The sequence below is a fragment of the Diadema setosum genome, chromosome 1 (genome assembly GCF_964275005.1).
Source record: "Diadema setosum chromosome 1, eeDiaSeto1, whole genome shotgun sequence".
Classification (NCBI taxonomy): domain Eukaryota; kingdom Metazoa; phylum Echinodermata; class Echinoidea; order Diadematoida; family Diadematidae; genus Diadema; species Diadema setosum.
Window position 1 is genome coordinate 7223203 of NC_092685.1, and position 17158 is coordinate 7240360.

Below are 17158 nucleotides of genomic sequence, written 5' to 3' on the forward strand. Positions count from 1 at the left end.
CCTTGGCATCTCTACAGATCACTGAAGATTACCAGTAAATATACTCTAAAGCTTTAATATGCAATGTTATGTGGTGGGGTGTGGCACAGGTTTCAGTCGTCAAGGGTAGTAGCATGCAGGATGAGAAATTATTATACTCTCCTCTCCCAGGTTGGACTACTGTAGTATCTAGATTCGACAGATTGTTATTCATAAACTTCAAGCAGCAGTTTTGGTCAAAATTTCAGCTTCATATCTATATAGACCTAGCAGCAGGTAAGTGACAGAAATAAGTTGTGTTCTGGGGAGTGTGTACTTTTAATTTAAAGATTATATTTTGTGAAATTCTCTTGATACTGGGATAGCCAATGAGATACCAGGCAGTTGCTTGATGATGACATTTCATCCAATTTTCATACATAGTGGTTTCAAGTGACAATGCTGTACCTACATTTCAGAAAATCTGATAAATGTTACAAAACTGTGCTTTTCTTGTGTCATCATTATGTTTACTCACTTCCTGAAAGCTAGGTTGAGGATGGAGTGGCATTTTACTTTAAGAAGTGGATTTTATGCAAATTATCAAATAGTTTACACTTATTTCACTTTCAGGTATTTGCTGCACGATTACCAACACAGAGAATCATTATGTCTGATTTTCTGAACAACAAAATGGTTGTGGGTGGCCTAGCCGCCTGTGCAGTGGGTGTGCTTGGCATTGGTCTGTTTTACACCCTGCGTCGCAAAAGTCGAAAATATATGCCAGTTGGAGTGGTCTCGTGCATTTATGTGCATCCAATCAAGTCGTGCAGAGGGCTCGAGGTGTCTGAAGCGGAATGTGCTGCCCTTGGGATCAGAACTGATGGTGTAACAGACAGGTCAGTGGATTCCACCTGTTTGAGTTATGGTACCAGTGAAATGAGCTGTACCTGTACTGTTAACTATATATTGCAGTTGTTTCTTAATGATTACTGCAATGAAGTTGGTACATTAAAGGCTTTGTTCAATCATTGTGTAAAAATACATGTTTATATTCCATGATCCATACAACTTCAGTGATGCAACTTTGTGATTTTTGTTTTTCAGTATGAATATATTCAACCTGTTTATCTCTCAGCAATTCTCTTTCTTATTGATACGCAATGTAGAATTAACTTTTTCAGAGCAACATGGGATGTATGAATTTTGGACATTGTATATATAACAATATGAAAGATTCTCAATCAAACTTTAAGTAAGTGCAATTTACTTTGTGCAAATTGGAGTTGACTATCATCACAGTGATATATCTCTGATATCAATTCTGAATCTGCTTTTGTTTTCTCTGACTGAGAAGAAATATACCATTTGTTTGATATGGTGAATCAGCCAAATGTGTGTGAACCAGGTCCAGAAAAAAGATGTAAAGTAGTGTAACTATAAGCTTAAGAAAAGGAATAATATGCAATTTTGAAATGTAGAGATTTAGGATGATCGGCACTTGTAATCTTGTGTACATTCATTATCAAATGTCAGTTGCTAAATTTGTTGATAAGTTTTTGATGCATTAATTGATGCTACAGTTCTGTGTGTGTGTGTGTTTTTTTTTTTACTCCATCCCACTGATTGTGATTTCACAGAATTTTGAAGGTATACTGTAAAAGTGGAAATTTTCGCGGTGTTGAAATTTTCGCCTATTTCGCACAAGCAGAAACTAGCGCGAAAATAAAAGCATGCAAATATTTTTGCTTGCCATATGTTCCAGTAGTTGATGTCTTGATTCCGTGGAATTGAAAACACGCGAAACTCTTCTTACCAGACTGAGCGCGAAAAATTAGTCACGCGAAAATATCCACTTTTACAGTAGATGATGATAACGTTGTTATGTTTATGATATAAAAGACATATGATTGACATTTGATATTACAACTGTGGCCCTGTAATTCAGAGCTCAGCAGTTAATTGCTTTTCATCATTGCATAATCTGAACTAAAAAGGGAGGAAATTGTCACAGATGAGTATCTTAAGGGATTGGTTTGCTGAGTTAATATGGTCCACTTTACAATCTGTGCTTCAAAAAAAAAATGACAACAACGAAAAACAGGAGGTAAGATTGCATCTGGGTGTTGGGTACGAATATGTGCACATTAGTATTAACTGCCATTTGTAACCCATAGACAGTAAGATTAGCCTGTAAAATTCTAGACATTGAAGTGGAGATGTTTGCCACCAAATGAGCACCCAGCACTATATATTGTCACAAGGCTTTATACAGATTGTCCAATCACAATGGGCTATTGTAAGGGTATCCCTTGTGTAATCAATGAGTGGTGGCCAAAGTCCTGTACCTTGTATTAATTATAGCCGTTGTGATGGTGGAATATACAAGCCCTATGCAGCCGTACATTTTTATTGCCCTACTGAAGGAAGCAAGCTTCTCTTTTCTGTTGGTTCATTACTAGTTGCTCCATGTTTGACACAATTTTTACCACAATTTAGCAAGATGTCTTGTTGCCATCAGATTTAATTTGTGTAATAGTTACATGTTGTACCTGTAATGTAGGACTGAAAAAAAAATTATTTTTATGTTTCTCTTATATTCTACTTTCTGTTCTCCCAGAATAATTTTCTGAAGAGATCTTGTACCTTAAAAAAAAAGGGGGGGGGGGGAGAAAAAAAAGGAGTGTTCAAGTAAACTTGCCTCAAGGTAAAATGTACCATTTATTATTCCAACCATGTGTACAGCATGTACTTCCATGATTTCTCAAATAGATGCTTTGACACAACTTCATCACTTACATTGGAGATATCTCATTGTTCTCTTTTGATGGATATATATTGTTATACTCTTCTTTTTTTTATGGATATATATTGTTATACTCCATTTTATGGCTGAATAATTCATTTTTACTCTCTGATCTAGAAAAGTAGATTTAAGTATGCTGTATCTATATTGTAAGCACAACTGAGCACATTAATACTAGGTTTCATGACTCAGTTTGGTGAAATCAAATAGTTATTGTTACAAAACACTGTATTGTATGCAATGAATAGATAGACTTCTGATTTTACACTGTCGTCTCCGTGCAGACAGGCTGGTCTTAATCACAAGACTGCCTCTGTCATTTTGTCACTTGTTGAATGCAGGTCATTCCTCATCGTCAGTGAGAGTGGAACCTTCATAACCCAGAGACAGCACCCGTCCATTGCACTCATTTGCCCCTCAGTGTCAGAAGACAAGAAAGCTCTGGTGATCAACGCGCCGGGGATGCCCACAATCAGGGTTTCTCTTGTCAACAAATTGGGGTCCATCGTTGATGTCAGGTGTGAACAGGTCAACGATTGTAAATGCCAAAAATCACAAATGCATGAAGGAGATTCCAGATGGTAGTGTCGCAGGAACACAGACTGAGACATGATTTATTTTGCATGCTGTCATTTATCAATTGCAATAAAGTTTTCCAATTTCGATAGTTTGATACAATTCAACAATTCGTCTGTTTAGAATGAGAAGGGCTTTAAGTTGTCTTGAACACTATGGGTTTAGTGACAACTTAACGCCCTTATCATTCTCAACCGACGAATTTATGTAGTAGTCATGCAAAATGTCCAATGTGTACCACAATGTTCCTGTTTTCAATGTGTTTGATGAAAACTTTAGTAAGGCTAAAGTTTACTGATTGTAACTGGTGGACCCAGTTGTCATGCCACAAAATGAACTCTGCCATTCACAAGTAGTTCCTTGCAAGTTTTTATTCAAACCGATTTATACGGCATAGTAATATTTTTTTTTAACTTCAGAAGGCCCGTCTTTGTAATTTGCTAGTCAGAATGTCCCTCTCTGCTTTCTTATCCATGATGTACATCCGTTGGCAGGCTGTCTCTGCCATACAGCATAGCTGTTTAGAAACTAAAGATTGATTACATAATCCTTTTAGTCCTAGTCTTTGATGGAGGCTTGCAGGTGGAACTAGGGCATTTGTCCATGTGAATGAGTTGTCAAACTTTCACCACATTCAAGCCCTTGAGGGGAGGGGTCAATTGCATGGAATGGCTTGGCAAGTTACATACTAGGTGTAATGACTTGTGAATTGATGTTCAGATACAAGTCAGCATGTTATGTCTCAAGGCCTTTCTTGTTGATTTGCATTATATCTTACCACCTGAATTTTCACTTATGTTGCACATTAGCATATTAATTACTTCCTAAATACTCTTGCCGGAGATTTTCAAATTCAGTGCAAAATCCTTATTACCATAGTCAGCAACAAACCAGCACCATGCTTGTTATGTGAGCACTGTGTGCTTTAATTTCCCATCCCCTCTTAAAGGGGCAGTCCAGACGATTTTCATAATTTCACATCATGTCATTCCATGAATTTGAATGTAGTTCATAAATCAACAACTCCATGTATAGATTTCTGGAATTTATTGTGGTCCTTGAGCAGAGAAATCAATACTCTAAAAAATCTTTTACAATTAAAAATTACACTGAACAGTGTTGATGACATAGGATCGCCTCACATACTCTTGTATTTCAGAAATGTAGAAGTGTAATTCCATTACAATACCGCTTGCTTAACAAGTTCATCTGTGTAGAATCAATGCATGCCCTCTTCTTTTGTTCTGCTTCCTTGAGAAGCCCCTCATGCATTCTTATGGTGAGGCTGCCATGTCATCATCCTTGTTCATTGCAATTTGCTTTAAAATTTGAAAACATTTTTATTCCACATCCCAGTCACTATAAATTCTGAAACTCTGTACTCAGTATATCTGATTTATAGCTGCTCAAATGTAAAATTCTGAAAATCATCTGGAGATCTCCTTTAATGTCCTCCTCAAACTGTCAATGAATTGGTATTATGTTGATCCCTATTGTATCTTAATAGCCTTTGTGTGGGACTAATGTGGTATGTCTCCACCTGAATGGATTGCTAAACCAACAATAAACTCAAGCATGTGGGGGCGTTAACTGAAGCCAATAAACTGGCTCAGCATGTTTACACAGCAATATATATATATCCAAGGACACTTAAAGGGGTTATACTACAAGTCGGCAGGATGCTGGAATGATAGAGACCTCTCTTGGTGGATTGCATTAGAAAAGGGAGACTGCCATGAAGGATAGGGCTGAGAGTAAATGGCTTCTTATCTCTTTGGCTGCACTTCAGGGTGTGGAAATTGGACCTGAAAGGCGAGGACTGTGGGGATGAGGTGGGTCAGTGGCTGGACCAGTACCTGGGCACCACAGGCTACCGTCTGCTGCGACACCAGGACAAACTCGGTGGGAAGTTCATTCAAAATGACCCAAAGTGGGGCATTAAAGCAAAGAGAAATGAAAAGGTGAGATTTATGTCTGTTGCCATGGCTGACTCATGTTTAGATTTCGCCTTTTGTTTTAAGGTTTGTGAGTTCAAGAAGAGTTTTCAGAATGAGGTGAATTGCTTCATAGTGAAATCAGTAAAATAAAAGTAATACAAATGAATATATCTGCAAAGTCATACTTGTTATCGTGGTAATAATAATGATCATTGTCATCATGAGTATTAGTTAATTTGGGCAAATCAAAGTAATGATAAAAGGAAAAAATGTGATTGTTCTCTTACAGTATGTGTATTGATGGAAGAGTTTGAATGCAAATTAAGCACATAGATGCCATTTTCGATATGTTTAAGAAAGGTTATCATCAGAAAGCTATAAGTTAAATCTTGATGATACTACACTTGTTACATAATAAATATTTGTAAAGATATTATTTAGGTTGTCATACTGTAAAGCAAGATATTTTCATTGCATGAAATTTTTTTACGAATTTGAGCCAATGGCCCTTTTGCAGCATGAAATTTTCGCATATTGTCATTGGCATTCAATTCATACAGTGTAGACAAGAACTTTCACATGCATTTTGATTGTGCAAATCTTGGCTCCCATGAAATTTGCATTTTAAAAATGCATGTGAACATTTTTGGTTTTACAGTATATATTCTCTCTATTTTCTTTGTTTTTTAGCAGCTTCAATCTCAAAAATCTGAAGTTAATAAGAATGGACATATCAGTTTTTGCTTTTAAAGTGTTTGAAGACACTTAGAAATGAACTTTTTTTCTGTCCTTTTTGTTATGTATACATAATCTGTGAATGTCAACTTGACCCAAAGAATGCAATTTCTCACAGAATGGTGAATTTGTTTGTGTATTTGAGAGTTTGCAGGAGTGACTGTACAATCTAGACACCCTTTCAGAATATATACCATGAAATGACAATGATTGACAAGGAATCTGTAAATGTTGATGCAGGCTGTGTACCAGGATTGTGCCCAAATCAACATCTTGGGAGAGGCTTCCCTGACTGATCTGAACTCGCGCCTGGAAAAGCCTGTAGACATGAGGAACTTCAGACCAAATATCGTCGTGGAAGGGACATCTGCCTTCACTGAGGTGAGCTAGGGATCACCCTCAGGTCATACACGCTTGCATAATATAGCAACTAGATTGTTCAGCAGTGCAGTGCAGCTTTAATCATTTTTTTTTTCTCTGTCAAAAGTTTCATTATCAGACTGGCAGTCTGTCGGCCAATGAAAATTCTTGTGTAGATTCTTGCCTCATGTTATAGTATCTTGTCAAATTTTTGACATACGTTCTTTTACAATGTATGTCAGTCATCTGCCCAAAAGCTCCAAAGTCCTGAAATTAAGGATTTAAAAAAAATCTTTTTCTCTAGACTCAGAAGTATTAGAGTGAACTCAGTGTTATGAGTAAGTGTGTTGGTGACTGTAGTTTTAAGTTTGTTCATGGAAGATCCAAGGGTACCCCTCGTGGCCTGGGCTGGGGAAACCAAAGTAGCAGCCAGTTTTCACTTTTTTTTCTTTTTTTTTTATCAATCAATCATAGTTTATTTCCAATCAACGAAAATCCAAAAAAGAAAAAAAAAAAACATAGTACAAAGTATACATGTGATGAAATATTGTTCAAACGTTTGCAAAAGATTCATGTAATATATAATTATACGAGACAAGTTATAGAACAACATATAACATGTACAATATTTAGGAAAACACTGTATAAATACTTCGTGGGAGAGCGGAAAATGAATTCGATTATGGAAAATAGTGATCCACTAAAAAGCATAGCTTGTCGGACGTGGATCGCTAGACAAATAATGAGTAAATTATATACTATTCTATAACAATATACATGTAATTATTTTGAGATACACCGGTTGGGAAAAAAATATAGAATACCAATGCTAGTGCCCGGACACTGCTCACTGAACCACGTGTACCGGGAAAATATGACAAGGACAACACGTTCGTACACACATTCGATTACCCACACGTATACACTGTAAGACGCGAGACAGTACCGAGAGGAGAGAAGACGGTAACAATACAAGTCTACGAGGAACAAAAGACAGGAAAGGAAGAGGAGAGAAGAAAGAAGAGAAGTCTGCACACAGAACACGCCAAGTGCTGCGACATCAGGACAGGTGAAGGCTCAAGCATGAATCAAAACAATTTAAATTATCTAAGATTATAGGTAGAAAGTAAATATTTTCTGAGTTTGTATTTAAATGTAACAAATTTGGGGGAATCTTTTAAACTATTATCTAAGTTATTCCAAAGTCTGGGTCCGGTATAAAGAAATGTATTTTGGGCATGTGCGGTTCTCATTAGTGGAAGATGAAATTCGTCGGATCGTCGCGTGGGATAGTTATGAACATGACTATTTCGATGAAATGAATCATGGAATATTTTAGGTAAAAAGTTACTGTTGTAATTAAACATAAACTGGCCAAGTTGAAACACATACAAATCATTTACTTTTAATATTTTATGGTCAGAAAACAAAGCATCTGTATGTTCTCGGGTATGTAAATTAAAAACAATTCTAAGCGCTTTCTTTTGCAGTAAAAGAAGTTTATCAAGTAACATCTGATATGTATTACCCCAAGCAAGAATCCCGTAGTTTAAATAAGGTAGTATCAAACTAGAATAAAGAGTTAATAATGCAGATGAAGGAAGATAATATTTTAATCTATTCATTACGCCAATGTTACGTGATATAATTGTACATATGTTATCAACATGATTCCTCCATGAAAGCTTGTTATCGACGCAAACACCAAGAAATTTAAAGGAAGAAACTTCTTCTAAGGGAGTAGTATCAAATGTTATTTTGCCTGGGAGGCTATCTAAAGAATTACTAAAAAGCATAACTTTTGTTTTTTGAATATTTAATGACAATTTATTTGCGTATATCCATTGTATAACCTTTTTCAGTTCTTCATTGACTGTTCTTATTAAAATGTTTGGGTCAGGGTGAGAAAAAAAAAGGTTAGAGTCATCCGCGAATAATATGAATGATAGTTTCTCCGAGGATCTATGAAAATCATTAATATAAATAATGAATAACAATGGGCCTAATAAACTCCCTTGTGGAACACCAGATGCAATTGTTTTACTTTGAGAGTCAAAGCCGTTAACAAATACAAATTGGGATCTTTCTGATAGGTAACTCGTGAACCACTCCAAGGCCTTTCCACGTATTCCATAATGAGACAGTTTGGCGAGAAGTATTCCGTGGTTAATCGTGTCAAAGGCCTTGGAGAAGTCCAAGAAGATACCTATTGTGTGTGAATGTGTGTCGAGTGCTTGTGTGACTTTGTCGATGAGGGCAAGTAGTGCGTGTGTTGTGCTGTGATTTTCCCTGAATCCAAATTGAAAGTTTGAGAATATCTCGCAGGTTTTAAGAAAACGTACTGTCCTGATATAAACTATTCTTTCAAGAATCTTAGAAATAGAAGATAATAGAGATATGGGTCTATAGTTATTGACATCATCCTTCTCCCCTTTCTTGTAAATAGGAATTACTTTCGCAATTTTCATGCTATTTGGCACATGGCCAGTTGTAAGTGATGAGTTGATAATGTGTACTAAGGGATCCACTATTTGAGGAATTATGTTTTTTATCAAATAGTTGTCAATTCCGTCATGGCCAGGACTTTTTCCTTCTTTCAAATTAGCAACAATCTTTATTATTTCTTCTTTATATGTTGGGTCAAAAAATATAGTTTTGGAGTTAGGTGTATCTAAGAAATCATTAAAAGATTTACTAGAAAGAGGAATATTTTGAGAAAGATTTTTTCCAATTGAAGAGAAAAAGTCATTGAAAATTTCCGCCATGCCAGCGGGAGTGTTGCTGGAGGCATTGCCCCACCGAATTTCAGAAATATTAGATGAATTGTTAGATATATTCATAGCATTCTTTAATGTTTTCCATGTGTTTTTAATATCATTTTTGTATTTGCTTATCTGATTCACATAGAACATTTTCTTCTGCGTACGTAATAATTTGGTGAGTGTGTTTTTGTATGAAACATATTTTTTCTTATTTTTTTCAGTGGGATTACATCTATATTTATAAAACAAATTATTTTTCCTGTTTATAGATCGTAATATAGACTGGGTTATCCACGGGAGTCTTGGAATTTGCTTATATCTATTTTTTATATTACGCAGGGGAATATGGTTATCGATTTCGGAGGTAAGAGTAGATATGAAATAGTCATAAGACAAGTTGACATCTGTAGTGTTGTATACAGAAGACCAGTCGATTTCTTTTAAACTGTTTTGAAGACTTATAAAGAAGACTTATCATGTCCTGGAGAACACTTGGTCACATTTTATCCAAACTAGGCTGATATCTTCGCTAGGATGATGGAATATATATTTGCACAAATGTTCACCGTTGTCCCAATTTGGACAGTGGCCAGAACCTCTAAATTAGAGAACCTTTAACCAAATCTTCCATAAAACCAGAAATTCTCTTGAGTACTGGTACTGGTAAACACAATGTACATTGGTGATGTACTTTCAAGTTTGTTTAGGTAGATCTAGGAGTATCTCCCATAGGGGTAGAACCAAGTTGGAGGCCAGTTTAGAAATTTGCTATGTTCTTCTTAATAGATAATAGTCTGCAAGAATGCGTCAAAGATGAACTTGCAATACCGGTACTCGGGTAAGAGCTCGAGCCCCACTGGGTCTTTTAGGGTTTTGTTTTTTTTCTGTCAGATTTCCACAGACACACTTGTCCCCAACATACAAAATGCTGGCTGTTGCAGATAACTGTTACTATGTAGTTAGTGGAGTCTTCTTGATTTTAAGAGGGAAGTTCACTTCAGTACTGACACAGTTCTACCTCTTTTCTCTGTTATATCTCTGTTTTTCTCCCTTGACTTTACCAGGATGAGTGGAAGTATGTTCGCATAGGAAAAGGTGTGCAGCTGCGGACCACACACATGTGTGCCAGGTATGTCATTATAAAGATCTTTAGGGCATTCTGATTGGTGCAAATTTATAGTGGACTGGTACATGATGGTATCATTTGAATGAAATGTGCAGTCTTATTGTTTTTTATCACATCCAGTACTAGAATCTAGAACGTAGAATCTAGAGAACATCCATGTAGGATTTCTTATTTACTTGGACTCGAGGATGGATGATGTCTTGGGATGTCAATCAAACTAGATTGCGGCAAATGAGGTCTGGTCTGGTAGCAGAACCACGATGTCGTGACATTCACACCATGAATATGCATGTACTGAAGATCTAAATGAGTTGAATCCAGGTTGACAAGAGGAGTGAATAGCAAACAAATGGCTCCACTGGAGAAGCAGAAAGATACCAGAGGAGCTTTATAGGCATATGGCTCAATAATGCCACTGAATGGTTCAATAGTTATAAGGTCATAATTATTAATAGTCTTGATAGTCATCTTGGTTTGATAGTTCCCAGGAATACTCCTGCAAGGCTATCAGCCATTCACATGGCAGATATCTTGAGAAATATTTAATGAGATTGATTGAGCACTGTGTTGGTAATATTAAGTTGGACACACCCATGTCTTTGGGGTAATATTATATATATGTGACCCTGCATCACAAAACGAACAGAAAGTCGCCAGACATGAAATTTGACTTAAGAGCATATTCTGAAAGAGCAGACCTTAAGCTTTAAAATGGATAACTCAAATCAAATGGACTCTCCTAACCTATTTAAATATTGGAAAGAAAGCACACACTCGGGGGAAAAGTGTGAACTGAGAAAAGAGGCTCTGAAGTACAGTGTCTATTCAAGCGCTAAATCTTTACCAAGCCGTGCTGGCTGTGCGATGAATGGGACAAAAAACAGGATGTAAACCGCTGGAGTAACAACAATGAAGGGATTATCAGATTAAACTGAAATTGAGCATGCCTTATTAACACATTCTGTCCTTAGTCCAAAAGTCCAACTTTCAAAGCAGTAACATCATCCTTCCAAAAGTTATTAGAGTTGAAAGTGAGGAGTGTGTACTAGGTTTTTAGCTCACCTGAGCCAAAGGCTCAAGTGAGCTATTGCGATCGCCCTTCGTCCGGCGTCCGTCGTCCGTCGTCCGTCGTGCGTCGTCCGTCGTGCGTAAACCTTTACATTTTTATCTTCTTCTTGAAAACCCCGAGACCGATTTTCATCAAACTTGGCAGGTAGCATCCCTAGGGGGTTAGGAACTCAATTTGTTAAAATGGGCACCATGCCTTACCCAGGGGGCCCCCAGGGGGGCCCAAACCCCCAAAAATTAAGGAATCTGTAAAAATCTTCTTCTCTAGAACCAGAAGTGATAGAGCTAAGTTAATACTATGAGTTAGTACATTGATGACTGTAGTTTCAAGTTTGTTCATGGCAGAATCAGGGGTGCCCCCCTTGGGACCCAGGGGAGGGGGGGTGGGGAGGGGTCCTAATGGGGCCTAAATTATACGTTTTCATCTTCTTCTTGAGAACCCCATGACCAATTTTCACCAAACTTGGCAGGTAGCATCCCTAGGGGGTTAGGATCTCAATTTGTTAAAATGGGCACCATGCCCCACCCAGGGGCCCCAGGGGGGGCCAAACCCCCCAAAATGAAGGAATCTTTAAAAATCTTCTCTAGAATCAGAAGTTATAGAGCTAAGATAATACTATGAGTGAGTACATTAATGACTGTAGTTTCAAGTTTGTTCATAGCAAATCCAGGGGTGCCCCTCTTGGGGGCAGGGGGGGGGGGGGGGGTTGGGAAGGTCCAAATGGGGGCTTGAATTGTACATTTTCATCTTCTTCCTGAAAACCTCATGATGGAGTTTCGTCAAACTTGGCAGGTAGCATCCCTAGGGGGTCAGGATCTCAATTTATCAAAATTGGGCACCATGCCCCACCCAGAGGGCCCCAGGGGGCCCCCAATCCCCCCAAATTAAGGAATCTTTAAAAATTTCAGCCCTTATTGTACATTTTCATCTTCTACTTGAGAAGCCTGGTCAAATTTTAGTAGAGCTGTGAATAATTTAGATTAGTGACTGCGTGAAAGGTGAACTTGCGATACTCAGGTGAGCGCTAGACCCGCGGGTCTCTTGTTAAGAAATGAAAAGGGGACCCAAAAGACACACCTAATCAAAGTATTCTACCAAAAAATGTTCGAGATAAACTGCTAAAAAAACACACTTTTCTACCCGTTTTATGATCCCAAATTTTAGCATAATGTAGAAGAAGACTTGCTCTTTCAGAAAATATGGAAAAGTCAAGATCGGCTAGGTTGACCCATTTCACCTATTTTCAGTCCTCACACAAAATCAGTGTGTGCGACTTTTTGTTCGTTTTGTGATGCACGGTCACATATTTAGTCCATTGTAAAACAGAGTAATATATATATATATGTATTTTTTTTTTTCAGGTTTGAGCAGTTTCTACATTTAAGCAAATGTAGGCAATGTGCTACTGACCAGTCAGAAAACGTTTAGGGCAATTTCTTATGAAATAGTAGTAACAGTGACAGCACTGAGGACTTTTATTGATGTTGCTGCGGTGATATCAGCTTTTATTCTCTTCTCCCAATGTACTTGTAGGTGTCGTCAAACAACTGTTAATCCAGACACAGGGAAGTTCATGGAGAATGGAGATCCTTTGACGACCCTCAAGGAGTAAGTAATCGTAGCAAGCTTTGATGCTCTTTTCAGTGGCTAAATATGGCAGGAGGGGGGAAGGGGGTCTCAAATAGATACTGCAAAACCAGAAGCATTCGCAGCATGAAACTTTCGTGAATTGTCACTGGCATTCAATGCATTGTGTAGACCAAACTTTTGGTGTGCATTTTACTTTTGCAAACTTGGCTCCCCACGAAATCAAGAAAGTTTCATGCATGCCAAAATTGATGTTTTTGCTGTATTAACTCATTGCAGCTCTTTATATTGATGTGTGTGGTTTAAACTTTAAAATGATTGTCTCAATGAATACCTACCTCTATGTTTGGACCTTTGAAGGATATCTTATTCATTCAAAGATAATAAAGGATTATTCAAGGAAAGAACACTTTGGCTTTCTCACTTCTGAGTGCTCCTGTACTTTGAGCTTTTATGTGAATTCTGTAGCCTGCTTTCCACATTTCTTGTGTAGAGAGATGAAGAGATACTTTGAAGGCTATCAAGAAGGGGCTCCAACTTTCGAAGGAAGCCTTCAATTGCCAATTTGACTCATCATTAAGGCCGTTGAAAAGATGAGCCAATTATCTTTCATGGTCTTATGATGTTTAATATTTAGGCAACTGATTTATGCATATGTCATACTGAATGACCTGCAAGTTTGCACCTGTATGTCAGTAGGATGTAAAATCATTTACCCTGTATCTATTGTTAGTGATATCTTATGTAAGAATTCCTCAGATACAATTGATAAAGATAGAAGTAATATGGGTTCATCAGCAAGCCCACATACTGAACAGAATGCAACAGAGTCATCTGCAAATACACTTGTAGAATATCTCGAACAGTGTGTTACATGTGCACCTACAAAAACTCAATGTCATCTTCCACCAATGGTATATCTGATATCTAGTAGATATCTAAGTGATATCAACCTGTTTCTTTTTCATGCTATTTCCCCCCAAAGGGTGCTAGAGACATTATTTATAGAAAAGGTAATATTTGTAAAGATAGTGCCTATATTTGTTCTGCACGTGATCTCGCAGGTTCCGAATGCCAAGCTCAGAGGACCCTGACAAGCACCGATACGGCCCATCTCCCCTCTTTGGAACCAACCTGGCAGTGGAGTCGCCTGGACGTATCAAGCTAGGGGATGTGGTCTATGCCTCAATGGATTAAAGACATTTTCATTCTCCTGTCTTGACGCCACAGAAATAGTGGTCAAGTGTTAGTTCATTTGTTGTCGCTTTTTCTCATCAAAATTAAGAAAGTGAATCTTGTACTGATTATTTTGTAAAAAAATACAAACAAAACGAAAAAGATTGAAAAGCAATTTCGCTGCAATGAGATGAAAGATATTAAAATTGGATAAGTTCCATAGTGCAAGATAGTGGTAGATTTGATAGCTTGTATTCAGTCTTCATGCATATTCCATGTAGTTCCTCATGCAACATTCCATGTGATTTAGAAGAGACTATATCCCAGATGATTTTATATTTGATTAAGATGTGAAATAAAAGCAGCTGATGAACTTGAAGCTTTATGTATTGAGAAAGAGATGGATATTGCAAAATTATGGCTATGGAATTTATAGGTCACATAGTCACAAGCTTTCCACAGACATCGTGAAAAAAATTGCATGTATGTCATATGGTCAAGGAGCACAATTTTTTCAGGACTGTGCTCGACACTTAGCCAGTGCTGCACACTGGCACTGTTCCGATGGTCCAGGACCAGTAAAAATCACTGTTGGACCAGTATCTTTTTCCAGGAATGGACTAGTAAAAAATGGAAAAACTTGGTAGCTACTGGACCAACAGACAGGTCGGACCAGTAGAAAATAATGGATTAGTGTGCAGCCCCGACTTGGCACTACCATAATAGTTTTATTTTCCTGAAGCATGCAGCACGAAGGGAAAATATTGTCTCAAGGGAAAATTATAACTCCCAAGGGACCGTCTGTGGTATATTACGATAGACAAGGCAACATGTAACTCTTTACGCCATGTACTTAGCGAGTCTGATTTTTTCTTGAATCAGGATTTCCTGACAATTTCACGAGTGCTTAAATTTGTAATCATGGAGTACAGTAATTAACGCAGAAATGTATGCATGCACGTTGCATTTATGTTGGGATAAGAGTTAATATTTCCATGTGTTGCTAAATTCACAAATAGCAAGCGACTTGCAAAATTTGCAAAGATTAAAAAAAAAAAACCTGCAAAAATGTATGGCGTATACAGTAAGGTCTGCATAAGTACACATCATTTCGTTTTTCTCTTTCAGCAGCCAATCAAATTCTGGAATAATATTCCGTGATATGATGTCACTGCTTGCAGTATAACGTTTTGATCTCCACTGCATTAGTCATGTGATGGCAGTTTAACCAGTTGCCAACCAGTATTTATGTAGACCATGTAGACCAATATTTCATGATCCCAGTAGAATGCCATGTTACAGGTATGTGGCATCCACAAAAATTGTGGGTCAAGTGGTAATTTCTGTGGTACTCTATTAATTTGCTAGCACTTTCAGTGATCATGTTGCTTTGAAGTAATTCATTCCTTGCACCAGGTATCATTCCAACCAGCACTCTCTTTGGGCTGGCAATTTATTTTCATGTAAGTAGCATACTGTCAAAGTGTATATTTTTGCAGGAGTAATTATTTGCACTTGGCTGGGTAAGATGAATTTTGCTTAATTTTATTCCACGGAATCGGGACAATAATTACTCGAACATGTGGCATGCAAATGCATTCATGTGCTTTCATTTTCGCGCCAGCTTGTGGTTGTGCTAAATGCGCAAAAACTTCCACTTTTACAGTATTGTGTAAGTAGATTGCGTAAAATGCATATAGAGTATATCGAGTGAGTGCAATGAGAAAAATTGCTCAGGAATAATACCTCACTTTAATGACTAATCCAAGCAATGTGATTTTGCTTTTGAATGTGCAAAGTTAGATCAAATCAGTCAGTATGAAATCCAATGTACATGCATTGGTGCAAAATACCCATGACATTTGATGTATGCATTGTCATTTATGGTGAAGTGTTTTTCAGGGAATTCGTTTTATGATTGTTTTGCATTTGTCAAGTTGTAAGCCATTTTGTTTTAAAGGTAAAGTATTAATCAATGGGTAGATACATTCTGTTCAAGTTTGATTGAAATCGACTTTGGCAACGAGGTACTACAACAAAGCATTTAGAGAGTATGTAAGATTGATTTTGTATACTTCATGGCATTGAGATGGTTGTGAAATTTCAGTATTTTGTGTTTTAAAAAGTCTCAACAATCCTGCGGTTGCATTTATGTCATTATAATGCATGGATGTTGAGCCTAAAATACAGATTGAGTTAGTGGTGTTGACTTCATATCAGACGAACTGAATATTAAACTGAATAGTGCACAAATCTTTGCTGTGTCAGTTTAAAAGGAAAGAAACTTTACAATTGTTTTTAGTTACCTTTGGAATAAACATGCCAAAGTTTGTGTGTAACTGAAAGGCCAAGGAAACTAGTGAATATATCTTGTGCTCAATCAAACAGGGGCAATTTAAGTATCTGATGTGAATAATATTGGTCCAGGTTTTGAATATACTTCCACAGTGGATCAGAAAATTGCAGCATGGGTTTCAAGAGATCATATTTATGAATCACATGAGGCAGTGATGTAGTCAACTCACATTTCCTTCATCTGGGCATAAAGTGTATCATGAAATAGTTTCTTGTAGTCAGTAGTCTAAGTGACATTTATTCCCTCCTTACAACCCATGATTGTAAGTCATTTCAACTCTTGAATATTGTGATGCATACAATCAAAGAAAGGCAAACTGGGTGTTTGCAAGTCAATGGTAGTGTTGCATCATTCTAGAAACGGCATTAATCACAGTGAATGGATAAAAATGTAGCATGAATGGTTGAAGTAAACAAGAGCATGTTGCTCTGATACAGCTTGTAGAATACATCTGTTGTGGGTCATCCTGCTAACATCATACGTTGAAATTCATGTGAAATTATCAGACATGCCACCCAGTTGATAATTACTTCTGCATTTGCATCTTAACTCCTCCTGTGCTACTTGTTATAAGAGTAATTTTGTTTTTGCAGGCTGCTATAGCATGTATGTCTTTGGAATGAAGGTAATGATGTAGAAAAAAAAACAAACTGTTCTTAATGTCAACTATGGACACAGGTACATGTATATACAGTATGTACAGTACATCT

The 17158-nt window shown here is 37.3% G+C and overlaps 1 protein-coding gene across 1 annotated transcript; it reads left to right on the top strand.

Moving 5' to 3' along the window:
- Window positions 1-627: 627 nt before the first annotated feature.
- LOC140226393 (mitochondrial amidoxime reducing component 2-like) lies at window positions 628-14189 on the top strand. The gene is made up of 7 exons (XM_072306872.1): window positions 628-857; window positions 3106-3282; window positions 5130-5301; window positions 6253-6393; window positions 10199-10263; window positions 12863-12937; window positions 13981-14189. Exons 1-7 carry the CDS (start codon window positions 628-630, stop codon window positions 14111-14113), a joined length of 993 nt encoding a protein of 330 aa, XP_072162973.1. The 3' UTR covers window positions 14114-14189.
- Window positions 14190-17158: the final 2969 nt, after the last annotated feature.

Bases quoted from the DNA above. Each gene is read 5' to 3' on its own strand.
- LOC140226393 (XM_072306872.1), top strand. From the start codon at position 628: ATGTCTGATTTTCTGAACAACAAAATGGTTGTGGGTGGCCTAGCCGCC. The intron at 858-3,105 runs GTCAGTGGATTC...TGTTGAATGCAG, and splicing joins ACTGATGGTGTAACAGACAG to GTCATTCCTCATCGTCAGTG. The intron at 6,394-10,198 runs GTGAGCTAGGGA...TGACTTTACCAG, and splicing joins GGACATCTGCCTTCACTGAG to GATGAGTGGAAGTATGTTCG.